The 14,179-nt window shown below is 40.3% G+C and overlaps 1 protein-coding gene across 1 annotated transcript in view; it reads left to right on the top strand.

Moving 5' to 3' along the window:
* DNAH5 (dynein axonemal heavy chain 5) overlaps positions 1 to 14,179 on the top strand; it is a 180,154-nt gene that overhangs the window by 55,623 nt on the left and 110,352 nt on the right. Inside the window, exons 30-40 of the mRNA XM_038770441.1 lie at positions 86 to 239; positions 2,138 to 2,301; positions 4,065 to 4,221; positions 5,378 to 5,590; positions 6,721 to 6,945; positions 8,090 to 8,262; positions 9,817 to 9,995; positions 10,383 to 10,570; positions 10,859 to 11,053; positions 12,561 to 12,695; positions 13,760 to 13,867. Of these exons, the coding sequence (XP_038626369.1) occupies positions 86 to 239; positions 2,138 to 2,301; positions 4,065 to 4,221; positions 5,378 to 5,590; positions 6,721 to 6,945; positions 8,090 to 8,262; positions 9,817 to 9,995; positions 10,383 to 10,570; positions 10,859 to 11,053; positions 12,561 to 12,695; positions 13,760 to 13,867 (1,891 nt within the window). The remainder of the gene's footprint in view (positions 1 to 85; positions 240 to 2,137; positions 2,302 to 4,064; positions 4,222 to 5,377; positions 5,591 to 6,720; positions 6,946 to 8,089; positions 8,263 to 9,816; positions 9,996 to 10,382; positions 10,571 to 10,858; positions 11,054 to 12,560; positions 12,696 to 13,759; positions 13,868 to 14,179) is intronic.

The raw sequence follows: 14,179 nt of genomic DNA on the forward strand, positions 1-14,179 counted from the left end.
ATGTGTTCCAAATCAGTTTAATCTATTTCTTCAACAATTTTGATTGGGGATGGAAAATATGCCATTATTGTTATTTCAATTTTAGGTACAACACTCCATTCAAGGCCCAGATCCAAAAGTGGGTACATTACCTCTCCAACACCACAGACATCATTGAAAACTGGATGACCGTGCAGAACCTGTGGATTTATTTAGAAGCAGTCTTTGTGGGTGGAGACATCGCCAAACAGCTTCCAAAGGTTTTATATGTTTCATCAGATTATAAAATTAAAGGAAGTAGCAACAGCTTTGACCAAAACATGTAAAGGAAGTTCAACATCTCATTCTTTCCCTCACCATCATTTAACTTGGCCCATCGCTTTTAAGGGGAGGGAAAATGTTTCAGTGTTGTGAAATATAGTAGTTCCTGAAGGAAAGGCAATACAATGATGAATTCCCACTGCTGGAAGATTTCTTTGGAAAATGTCTAGCTAAGATTTATTAAAGAATGTAGAGTTTTGAAGCAGTTATCAGGATGCACAAGTGCCATTTAGAAAAAAATATTTGGATTTCAAAATATCTAATTATACCTGTCAAATAAAACTGTGACCTAAAAATATACAGGCAATTCCCTAAACTCTCCATTCAGTGTAGTGGTTGCCTGATTTAGACTTGCAGAGAGGGTGTCTTGAGACTTTTCTTTGTTTTTCTGCATTTTGAATTTAATGATACCATTATGGGATATAAAATGCCCAACAGTTGTATTGCTTACCATGTGCAGAGTGCTTGGGAGAGTATAATACAACAGAGTTGTATTATATGAATTTATCTAAATTCTTTTTTCACATATTGATATTTTCTGCATGCACAACTTCATGTGGTAACCAATTCACCTGGTGTGGGGAAAAAGTATTTTCTTTTGCTTGCTTTGAATCTTCCAACCTCAAGTATCGTTATCTGGATACATTCAGATTTGCTATACATCTACTTGTCCACACCCTTCATAATTCTGTAGACTTCAATCATGCCAGCCAGGATCTTTGCAAACCAAAGAGCCCTGATCTCTTTTGGCTCATCCTCTAAACGAAGCACTTTGATTCTCCAAATGATCATCTTGATTGCCCTTCACTGTATCTTCTTCAGCCACATTGTGCTTCCGAAGTTGCTCAGAGTACTCTAGGACTCCAAATAATGGTATCAATCAACGAACTGTATATGTTGAGCACTTAATCTGTGCAGGGCACTGTATGAAGCAGTTTTTATGGTATTTGTTAAGTGCTTACTATGTTCTAGGTACTGTTCTAAGCAAGGCAATTAGGTTGGACACAGTCCATGTCCCACATGGGGCTTACAGTCTTAAATCCCCAGTTTACAGCTAAAGTAACTGAGTCACAGAGAAGTTAAGTGACTTGCCCAAGGTCACACAGCAGACAAGTGGCAGAGCTGATACTAGAACCCAGGTTTGACTCCTGGGTCCATGCTGTATCCACTAGGCCATGCACATAGGAAAGTACAGTAAAACAGAGTTGTTCACTGCCCACAACAAGATTATAGTCTAGAGGTGCACTGTGGTAAACCACAGTATACCGTAGTTTCAGATAGGGGCAAAACTCTGCCTTTCTGTCTGGTTTTCTGTCCCCTTCCCAGTGATATCCAACACATGGCTGCCCTTTGTGCCGACAGCCATACATGACCAGTAGGTAAAAGGACAGCCAGTCTTGACTCTGTGATATCTCTTCTGAGTCATGATCGATGACTCTGAATTCATCATCAGGTAGTTGCAATTTGTGGTGGTTTTGAGAGAAGAAGGGTGATTGTAAGTGCCTTGAGGGCAGGAAATGCGTGTTTTGCCTCTGTTTTAGGAACACAAGAGGTACCACTGATTGAGAGTATTCTAGAAAAGCGTAGAGATCTGGATAGTTATTGGAGCAGCCTGGAAGAAGGCATGCCTCATAAGAATAATAGAAATACCCAATAGAAAAATAGCGAAGCAATGGCAGAGAAATGACAGGCCCTAGAAAGGAAGGGGAACGTTTTGAGTTTGACTGAAGGAAAGAATGGATGCTGCATGGAATACGTGCCTAAAATATTTCAACTGTAAAATCCAAATCTTGCCATCATTTCGAATGTGTATGTCCATTTTTTGTCATGTCAATAGGAAGCCAAGCGTTTTTTGAACATAGATAAATCCTGGGCGAAAATCATGACACGGGCACATGAGATGACAAACATAGTCCAGTGCTGTGTTGGCGATGAAACAATGGGGCAGCTATTACCACATCTGTTAGAACAGCTGGAAATCTGTCAGAAATCACTTACTGGGTAAGACCTTTTGCATTCTTCACCTGGATGACAGATTGCCTTAGAATTGATTGACCCTAGGTTTACCAAGTTTATTTCTCTGACTCATGGCACAGTTGCTACTAAGATTAGCTAAGGATGGTAGCACTTTGTTAACGTTATTGTTAATGTCGCTTTTAAAGCTCCTGTCCATAAAATGCACAGAATCTTATGGATTCAATTTTTAATAGATGGCTGTGTCCCACTGTTCATTTTATGTATATTACACAACAGGTCATTTCACCCACTTTCTTTGAGGTGCGTGGCTCAAGTCATCGTGTATCCCAGAATAGGAAATACAAAGAAGTGTGTAAAGCAGAGTGGCCTAGTGTGTTAAGAGCACAGGCCTGGGAGTTAGGAAACTGACTTTCTAATCTCTTCCACTTACCTGCTGCGTGACCTGGGGCAAGTCACGTAACTTCTCTGCTCCTCAGTCTCCTCATCTGTAGAGATATGTATAAGATACCTGTTCTCCCTCTCCATTGGACTGCCACACCTATGTGGGACAGGGATTGCACCTGCACACAGTAAGCACTCAATAAATACGATTAAATGAATCTGATCTGCTTATATTGTCTACCCCAGCTCTTAGTATTAATAATAATAATGATTGTGTTAGGTGCTTGCTAAGTGCCAAGCACTGCACTATGTGCTGGGGTACATATAAGCTGTTTGGGTTGGACATAGTCTATGTCCGAAATGGGGCTAACGGTTTACGTTGGAGGGAGTAGGATTTAATCCCCATTTTACAGATGAGGAAACTGAGGTACAGAGACTTGAGGTCACACAGTATAAAAGAGGTAGAGCTGGATTAGAATCTAAGTCTTCTTACTCCCTGGCCTGTGCTCTTTCCACTAGGTTATGCTGCTTCCCCTTGGCACCTAGTAAGTGCTTAACAAATTCCACAATTATTGTTGTTATTATTAAAGGGAAATTAATGTCTGGCACTAGTATCAGTAACCTTGGTTTTAGAAACATGTTATTGGTTATATATTTGAGGAGGCTACTTGGCTTGATTCTATGCACTATTGCAGGGATTGGCAAAACTCAACCTGAGGCCAGATTTGGTTATTTCACTGTGGTGGAAATGGCTGCTCTCCCTTCTGAGGAAGTTGCAGTTGGTCACCCCTGCCCCTCTGGGCTCCCAAAACTAAGGTCTGCAGTGGTTGCATAGTACCTCCCTGGCAGGCTGGAAAGTAGTTAGGATCTGCCACAGGCAGAAGTGCAGTTTCTCCTTTCTCTGAATCTTTTTTCCTTCCCCTCAATCAATTGTATTTGAGTGCTTACCATGTGCAGAGCACTGTAGGAGATATATGGTCCCATGCTTCATTTTGAGAGGCGGGAAGAGTTTGTGTCCGGCCCTTATCTGGCTGGTCCAATTGAGCACACGAGTCTACAGTCAAAATAAGTGTGCACCCCGTGAATTTGGGGGTGGTTTCATGGAGTAGATTGATTATACTCATTTAATATTGTCTTTAATTTCTGGTCTCCTGATTGTCCTATAATTTTTTCTCATAATGAATTACACATACAAAGTTCACATACTACCAACTGCACGAAAACACTTTCTTTCCCATCAGAATCTGGGAGGTTTGAATTCCTACCATTAATAGCAACAATACCATTAAGATGGCAGATGGGAAGTGAACATCTCTTTTATAGAGGAGTCCATTGAGTTGCTGGAAAAAAAGAGTTAAAATGCATATTAACTACCCTTTTTCTTTTCCCTCCCCTGTTTTCTTCAGATACCTGGAGAAAAAACGACTTTGCTTTCCTCGTTTCTTTTTTGTTTCGGACCCTGCCCTTCTGGAGATTCTTGGCCAGGCATCAGATTCCCACACAATCCAAGCTCATCTTTTGAACGTCTTTGACAATGTTAAAGTTGTCCAGTTCCATGAAAAGGTGTGTTCAGTTCTGATTCCTTAATGTAATTTTTATCTTGATCAGAAACTTTTTAATGGTATTTGTTGAATGATGACTATGCGCCAGACACTGTACTAAGTGCTGGAGTAGATACAAGCTAATCAGGTTGGACACAGTCCTGCTCCACATGAGGCTCACAGCCCTAGTTCCCATTTTACAGATGAATTAACTGAGGCCCAGAGAAGTTAAGTGACTTGCCCGAGGTCACACCGCAAGCACATGGCAGAGCTTGGATTAGAACCCATTTCCTGTTGTTCCTGGACTGGGCTCTTTCCATTAGGTCATGCTGTTTCTCAAGAAGCAATTTCACAAGAATTCTGCTTCATAGAAACATGTAATACTTCTGTGGTCAGAAGTTTTTGTTTCCTGAGATTGAGGTGGGTTCACTGACCTGAATTAGCACCATTAGGTGAGTAATATCAGGAGTGAGTCCAAAAGATTATCCTTTTTTAGCATACAGAACTACCCTAATTTATTATTTTTTTCCAATATATTGTGGATAACTGGTGCAGAATATTTACATAGATAAGCCTGTAGACATAATTTTGTGCATCAAGGTAAGCCAACTTAGAAAAGCTGCAGAAAGGCTGAAATATAAATAATTTATATTCTCACCATAGTAGTATTGGTGCTATAGTTTAAAAAATAAAGGTAGGCTAATATTATTTAAAGTTAAATAAGAAGTCACAAAATCCCATTCTCAGTTTTTTCCCTCTTTCATTAAATCATATTTCATTCAGTCTTATTGAGCGCTTACTGTGTGCGCTTACTGTGTGCTCTCTTGCAATCAGATGAATAAAATCTTTATTATGCATTTATTAACCTATTGGTAATTTATTTGTCTGTCTCCCTGACTAGACTGTAAACTTCTTGAGGGAAGGCAGCAGATTTTTTATTTCTTTTGTAGCCTACCAAACATTTAGTACACTCTTCTGCCCACAGTAGGGGTTCAATAAATCCCATTGATCGAATAACTGTCTCTCTTACTTTCTTGTGATGAAATCCTTAGTATAAGGAAGATACAAGTTGCAGTAAAGAAAACTGGTGAGGTTGGTAGAAGAAAATAGAACTGGAAAAAGTTAATGCATTTATCTTTATTTCCATAAACATAACTATTTTCTTGTTTCTGACCTAGATCTACGATCGTATTCTATCAATTTCTTCTCGAGAGGGTGAGACGATTGACTTGGATAAACCTGTAATGGCAGACGGTAATGTGGAAGTTTGGCTCAATTCTCTCCTGAAAGAATCTCAGTCCTCATTACATCTTGTGATTCGCCAGGCAGCCTCAAATATTCAGGAAAATGACTTCCAGCTGATTGAATTTCTCTCTTCCTTCCCGGCTCAGGTCTGTGTATTAAAATGGGTTAATGTTTAGTGGGGATTGCTCATATTTGTTATACTTGATATTTTGAGGTGAAAATCTATCTTCGTCAGGAGGCATTCCTCACAAATTGCCATTTCCCCGCTCTTATTATCCCAAAAGCCCTCCCTTAACACTTTTTTCAGAGTTCCAGGGCCAACTCAAAGCCTTGTGCCACCCTCTTTATGGTGGGTCAGTCTGACTGGGGCAGGAAAAGTCCTTTACCTGGTCCTGGCTCTACCACTTGCTTGCTGTGTGTCTTTGGGAAAGCCATTTAATTACTCTGTTCCTCAGTTTCCTTATCTGTAAAATGGGAATAAAATACCTTTTCCCCTTCCTTCCTAGCTTGTAGAAAGGGACTGTGTCCAATCTGATTATCATCCCCTAAATTTAAACGAGTTCTTTGGCACATAGTAAGTGCTTAACAAAATGCAATAATTGTTCTTCTCCTTTGAATTTTCTTGACTTGTCCAATGATAGTTTCCATTATAATTTAACTCAGGAAAAGTTATAATATGATGTTTACAGTTAGAATGAAGAAATTTTGTTAGTTTTGTGAATGTTCTGAAAGTGAATTCACAGGTTTTTCCTTGTGTAATTGATTTTGATCGTGTGAAAATTACGTTAGGCTATTCATGCTCGGAGGTTGAGGAAAGTTAGTGGTTTCTGAGGGAGAGTATAAATCTTCATTTTCCCCTTCCCAAAGAAGGTTGGTCACCTGAGGTATCAGTCACTTGTATGGTGGTTCCACCTAGGGTATGGCAAATTGCAGGTCAGGATGGGGAAAAGGACGACTTGTTAGGTGGGGAAGAAGCTCTTTGGACATTTTGAAGGGACTTGTGTCCACTTCATTACCACCTAGGGTGGGGGGAAAGAATGGGATCCAGTAGTCTCTACCTAGAAAGCCAAGGAATGATGGTAGTCATTTGAGAGGTCTTTGGGGGAAAAAAAAAAACTCGTACCAATATAAGCCCATGTACATGTGACCTTCCAGAAGAAAGGTTAAAGAGACCTCAAAACAGTACAGGCTATCATGGTGACAAATAAAACTTATTTACAAAAATCCTATTTAACATTTATGTATGCATTAACATTTACAATTTTTTTTTTGTAAGGTTGGATTGTTAGGAATTCAAATGATGTGGACAAGGGACTCGGAAGAAGCACTTTCAAATGCCAAATTTGATAAAAAAATCATGCAGAAGACAAATGAGACATTTCTAGAACTACTAAACACACTGATAGGCATGACAACAAAGGATCTGAGCTCTGTGGAGAGGGTGAAATACGAGACTTTGATTACCATCCATGTGCACCAGCGGGATATCTTTGATGACTTGGTAAAGCTTTCCTAATTGGACAGTAAACAATAAAAGTAGTCACGTAGATTAGGTTAGACTGGGCTCCAAGTGGGACATGGAACTGTGTCTGATCTGCTTATGTTTCTTAGCCTTTCATAAATGGGTAACTTTGAACCTTCTAGTATGGAAAAGAGAATCAAGTGCCCAATTCTCTTACATAATCATCAATTTTAAGAGATGATCTGCTCACTACTGCAAAGATGCCATATATTATTACTAATCAACATGAAAGAAAAATATCACTATGCCACTCAAGATCTTTGATTTGTAGATCAGCCTTTAAATTCTATTTTCTATATTTCTGATGCCATAATTTTCTGGATGTTTTACAACATTTGATCCTTAAAGACAGTTAATGGAACAGCTTTTTTTGGTAAACAAAGAGAGGAAGCGTATCTGTTTTCTTAAATTCCAAAAATAGTTCTCAAAGCAGGAATTCCTTATTTAACAGAATCAGAAAGTATTGGTAGTTTTGGGGTTGATCTTGTAGTCTGAGTGCTTTTTCTTACTCCCATTTTATCATTTGTTTGATATATTTAGGCCAGCTGATTAAAAAAGGATTTGGAAAACTTGGAATACTGGGAATATAGCAGCAAAGCAAAAGCTGTTATCAATCCAAAAACAATAATAGAATATTAAATGTCCAAATCTGTCACTTACCTTTTTTTAAAAAATGTTGCAGACAAAGTTTAGGCAGCTGAATGTTTGATAGTTTTTGACTGGTTCTGTCATCTGTGGGTGGTGAGAAAGTTCAGGAATGGAACTGACTTTCCCTTTTTCAATGTAAATGAAAAATAGCTTCTCAGGGATTTTTCCTGCCACTCTGGAGGAAAAATCTGCTGGAAAAAATCCTGTGAAAATATTTCATTTTTCAAAAAAAAAAAGTCTTATGCTGCAACTTCCCTCTTTCTGTGTCCCATACCCCAAGTTCACCATTGCCTTGGAAAGATCGAGGTCAGCCATTCCTTAGAAGACAGTGACTTGTGTCAGTTCAGAAACATGGAAGCAACACTTCAGTGTGATTCTTCTGTTCAGAGGACTCGGACTGAATGCTAAGTCTCTTGTTTGTCAGGTTTAAATATTCTAATTTCTCTGATAATAATACATAGATTTTCAATTCCAGTGTCGCATGCATATCAAGAACCCTACGGATTTTGAGTGGCTGAAACAGTGCAGATTTTATTTTAATGAAGACACCGACAAGATGATGATTCATATCACAGATGTGGCTTTTACATACCAAAATGAATTCTTAGGCTGTACCGACAGGCTTGTCATAACGCCTCTCACAGATAGGTGACGGAAGGAGTCTGTGATGTTCCCCTTTCTTCCTTTCAAGATACTTAGGGGCATTTGCTCTGTCTCTTCAGGTTTTGTCTGTTTCTCTCTTGTCTCTGAAGCCTTTGACAGTCTGTTCAACAATTTCTAGAATTATGTACAAGTGTTCATAAATGTTTTATGCTTGGTGCTCATACAAACCCGGCTGTTCTGCCCTGGAGGAAGGCAGCACAACTTATCCCTCTCCCAAAGGCAAGGAAATTATTGCTTCCTATTCTATCTCCTTTTTGAGATCCATAAGTTAGGTGATGCTCTTCCATTTCCCCCTACAGCCTCTAGCCCTGATACAAAAACACACACAGGAATTCAAATCACTGTGTGGTGGGCTTGGTTCAGTCTGTTCTTGAACCATCTTAGGAGCCCAGAATCAAGCCAAGCTTTTGGGTCTAGGGATGGCTTAGGGACTGGTCTCAAGCAGAGTCATGTTCTGGCCCAGTTTCAATTGGAAGGCAAGTGATTCAGCTGCACCTAGATCAATTGGAGTCAATGTTGCACATCCAGATAAAGTGCACTCAGTGCATGGTAATACAATGAGAGGGTCAATTAAAAAAATGATGTGTGTATGTGGGTGGAGTCTGATGCCTGGGGCCGTGAGCTACTAATGACCCTACAGAGACAACCAAGGAAGCATTTGAGAGGCATGGGGGAAAATGATTGTAAACTAGTGAAACCTGAGATTTTGATGTCACCATCAATATGGAAGGCCCATTACCAGTGTCAGAGGGGAAAATGAATCAGTCACATAATGAAGCGTAGAGTTGGAAACTAAAGGAATCGGTTCTCTGCCCTACTAAGGGAACAGGATAATTTCCAGTAGTTAGCTCCCAAGTTCAAAACAGGCTCAGACGTGTACCTTTTAAATCCTTCTTGCTTTTAGTTACAAAAAGGAGGATCAGAGCAGAGATGCATAGTAATAACAGTGGCATTTGTTAGGCGCTCACTATGTGCAAAACACTGGGGAGGATACAAAGTGATCAGGATGTCCCACGTGGGGCTCACAGACTTCATCCCCATTTTACAAATGAGGTAACTGAGGAATGAAGTGAAGTGACTTGCCCAAAGTCACACAGCTAACAATTGGTGGAGCTGGAATTTGAACCTGTGACCTTTGACTCCAAAGCCCGGGCTCTTTCCACTGAGCCAAGCTGCTTCTCATGAGCATGTGGGTGAAGGAATAACCAGGCCAGAATGACTCTGCTGCTGAGATACAAGGTCAAACTTGGGATATTTGGGCAGGTTTCAGAGCCAGGGAGGAGAGTGAGGAAAAAGGGAAGGGGACTAAAACCAGTACTGTTGTGGCAAACATAATGGCCATCTCTAAACTTGTTTTTTTCCCCTCTCTGATTGTGGTTAATTTCTGAACTTCTGGTCTCAGCTGGGATTGTCAGGCAAACAGTGGAGTAAGTGGGCTAGTGAGAGAGATGGAAGTGGAGGGAAATGTTCTGTGTGTTTCTAACTCTCACTTAATCCATGCCTCAGCCTCCTCCATAACAGTAGTGTTTTCCCATCTAGGTGTTATATCACCCTGGCTCAGGCTCTGGGAATGAGTATGGGAGGAGCGCCAGCTGGACCAGCGGGGACTGGCAAAACAGAAACCACCAAAGACATGGGAAGATGTCTCGGAAAATATGTAGTGGTCTTCAACTGCTCTGACCAGATGGATTTCCGAGGACTTGGGAGAATTTTTAAAGGTGAAAGTTGATTTCTTTTGTGCACATTTGGGTCTAGAGACTTAATCCCCATTTTACAGATTAAGTAACTGAGGCACAGAGAAGTTAAGCGACTTGCCCAAGCCCGTATAGCAGGCAAGTAGTGGAGCCAGGATTAGAACCCAGGTCCCCTGACTCCCAGGCTGGCACTCTTTCCACTAGACCACATCAGTTTTGACCACTTTACACACGGTTTTTTATTCCCAAGCAGTGAGCATCATTATTTTCTTCTCGGGATGAACAGAGTCATGAGTTACCGCAGAGGTTAGCCAGAGGAAAGCTGGCAATTCCCCTATAATTTCCTATCCTTAGTGATGTAATTCACTGATGTAATTTAGTAATTGAATGGTCTCTCAATTCTGCTTTAAGGGCTGGCCCAGTCAGGATCCTGGGGCTGTTTTGATGAATTTAATCGTATTGATTTACCTGTGCTGTCAGTTGCTGCACAGCAAATTGCAATTATTCTGAAATGTAAGAAGGAAAGAAAAAAACATTTTATCTTCACTGATGGAGACAATGTGGAGATGAACCCTGAATTTGGACTGTTCCTAACTATGGTAAGACAATCTGGACCAATTTCCTGACCAATTTCAGCAACATTATCCCAGGGCTGACTCTTTCCTTGTAACCGAATTAGAGTTGATTTGCATCCTTGGAAGCTGAGATAAATTGTAAACTTGTGCAGTACTTGAACGCTTCCAGTGTTAAATACCTTTCATATTGTAGATTGGATGTTAAGTTTTGCAGTTATCTAGGGGTCTTTACAGATTTGTTGCAACTAGACTTTATCTTCTAATGTTGTGCAGGTATGAACTGTTGTACTGGCTTTCCTCTCTCCTCTTCAGAACCCTGGGTATGCTGGTCGACAGGAGCTTCCTGAAAACCTGAAAATTAACTTCCGTTCAGTAGCTATGATGGTTCCTGACCGTCAAATCATCATTCGGGTGAAGCTGGCCAGCTGTGGTTTCATTGACAACATTGTTCTGGCAAGAAAATTTTTCACCTTGTACAAGTTATGTGAGGAGCAACTCTCTAAGCAGGTGTGACTCTATTAATCCAACATCCTGCTGCTAAAATAATTATCTAAGACCATTGCTTCAACTGGATTACTCTGTTGCTCTCTTCCCTTCCAGTGGTCCCCGTCCATTTCCAGATCAATATAGATGCCTTTCCTTTACTTTCAAAGCTCTTCACCAAATAATCTTGCTCCTCACTCCTCTATAATTTCCAATGGTCACTCATTCACCTTCGCATCAAATAGATACTCCTGATCACTGGCTTGAAGGCACATCTTCAACTTTCTTGCTCCCTGCCTCCTGTTTCTCCCTACTCCAGTTCAGACTTCACTCTGCTGCCCAGATCATTTTTCTGTAAAAATGTTCAGGCCTTGTTTTCCCACTCCTCAAGGTCTTCCAGTGGTTATACATCTACCTCTGTGTCAAACAGAACAGAAACTCCTTACCACAATGTCTTTAAAGCACTCAGTCACCTCATCCCCTCCTACCTCACCTCACTACTCTCCTGCTACAACCCAGCCCACACACCTTGCCACTCTAATGCCAACTTACTCACTGTACCCCTATTTTGTTTATCTCGCTGTCAACCTATGTCCTGCCTCTGGCCTGGAATGCCCTCCCTTTTTATATCTGACTCACAGTTACTCTCCCCTCCTTCAAAACCTTATTGAAGACACACCTCCAGGAGGCCTTTCCTTGACTATGCCCTCATTTCCTCTTTTCATTCATTCAATCAATTGTATTTATTGAGCACTTACTATGTTTCAGAGCACTGTACTAAGTACTTGGAAAGTACAATTCAGCAACAAAGAGAGATAATTCCTGCCCACACTGGGTTTTCCCACTCCCTTCTGTCACCCTGACTTCTCCATTATTCACTTCCACCCCACCCCGCCCCCAGCTCCACAGCACTTATGTACATATCTGTAATTTATTTATACTCATGTCCTATAAACTGTAAACTCAATGTGCACAGGGAATTATCTGTTATATTGTTGTCGTAGTCTCCCAAGTACTTAGTACAATGCTCTGCATACAGAAAGCACTCAGTAAATACAATTGATAGATTGATTATCTTTCTACCCACCTCTCCTATGCTCACACTCCACCCAATCTCACACTCTCCCTTCCAAATCCCTGGGCGTTCCTCCTTTCTGGAGCTCCCATTCCCTTCAAAAGACTTCCTGAAATTTCACCAACTAATTTTTCCATTCAGGTCACATCTTCCTGACTATCACCTGAGTACTTTTCCACTTCCTCAGGATTTTTGAACTAAAATCATCTCTTCACACTTCTGTATATATCAATTTACATATTCTACTAATTGAGCACAAAAAGGGTGCGAATTGAGGGGCAAGAATCACAAGAATTGTTTTGAGTAACTCTCTATTTGGCTGCCAAACCATGGATATTGTCCATTGTTTGTACCTAATTATAAGGAAAATAATTATTATACTGACAGCATGCCTATTGAAAAATTTGATTAACTGTACTCAAATTTAAAAAATCAGATGTATCTCAAATTTCTTAGGTGCATTATGACTTTGGCCTGCGTAATATTTTATCTGTACTTCGGACTCTGGGAGCCGCTAAAAGAGCCAATCCTGATGATACTGAATCAACTATTGTCATGAGGGTTCTAAGAGATATGAATCTTTCTAAACTGGTAAGTTTTGCAGAGATAAGTTGAATGCTGAAGATGAGTTGCAGATGGGCAGACCAGTTAAACTGAAGGTGCACTGGGGACTTGCCCCAGGCCTGGTCTCTGTGGCTCCACAGACAAAGCCCTGGATGACACACACAAATTCCCTCTCCAAACATTGAAAGCTGTGAACAATTTCTGACCTTTGCTATTCTCCTCCTAAATGTGGTGTGAGGAATTGTAATCAATAATAATTGTTAGTCCAACATGGTTTAAAGATAATAGCTTGCTCACGTATTCAGTGAGTTTTTTTAACATATGAAAACTATAGAGTTGCAGCTATATCTAGACTGTGAGACAAGAAGGGGAGGCAGAGTAAGGGTTCTCAGTGCTGTTTGTCCTGGAGCCTAGTGTTGGGGAATTAGAAGAGGTTGAGTTGGTGGCAAGAACAGTGTGGCTGTTTAGAAAAATCTCCATTTCTAGCCTCAGTTCTTTCTCTTTTGTTCTGCTAATCAATGGTCCCGAGAGTGTGATTCTGCCTCATGGATTTGTTGAGTCATTTATGAAAATCCCTACTTTCTGGGCTCTCTATCTGGAATATTATTGTTATGTCATTCTTCTCTGGAAGGAGAGTTTCTGGGGATTAAATTGTCCCAGAAGAGACTGAGTTCCTGCAGGGTGCTAGCGCTTAGCACCCATCTAAATTCCTGACAATGGTTTATGAGAATTGTTTCAAGAACAAAGATGGCTGCCAGTACCTTTGGGACTACATTTACACTTATGAAGTATGACATCCTTTTCTCCCTTAAGTCTCCTCTTTTCATCCCTGAATTCTCTCCTTCCCAAATGCCACTCTTACACAAGGGAATCTCAAGGTAGGAATACATAATGCTAGAGGAAGTGATTTTGTGACATGTGGTTCAGTCAGGCTATCAATTTTATGATTAGTCTACTAATCACCTACTGTAGGCTTTTCATCAGCCCTATTTCCAAACAATGGAAATTTCCCTTGCATTCCCACAGAACAATGCTCGCTTGATTTTATTGATTCTTATTTTTATATGATAATCTTTCCATCTTTTCCATAGATAGATGAGGATGAACCCTTATTTCTGAGTTTAATTGAAGACCTGTTTCCAAGCATTCAGTTGGACAAGGCAGGCTACCCAGCACTAGAAGCTGCCATCAATAGACAGGTAAAGTTATTTCATATCGAAAAAAAGGCATTTTGGGTTAGTTCTCTCCTAGATTTAAAAGGAAAGCTTAAGTGTCAAGCCCATGGAAGATATGTTTATTCTTTGCATTTGATGCAACTTGCTGCACATATTGTGAGGGTTCTGGGTTCTAACTATGACTTCATCAGAGATCTGCACAAGGATGGTCAGTAAATGACAATATCTCCATGTTTCACTTTTCCCACCTGCCAGATGGCATTGAAAAGTTGTTTCCTAGCAGATGACAAATCATATGATAGAATAAAACTTTCCTGAGATTTTTAGAATCAAAAA

The sequence above is a fragment of the Tachyglossus aculeatus genome, chromosome X3 (genome assembly GCF_015852505.1).
Source record: "Tachyglossus aculeatus isolate mTacAcu1 chromosome X3, mTacAcu1.pri, whole genome shotgun sequence".
Taxonomy (NCBI): Eukaryota; Metazoa; Chordata; class Mammalia; order Monotremata; family Tachyglossidae; genus Tachyglossus; species Tachyglossus aculeatus.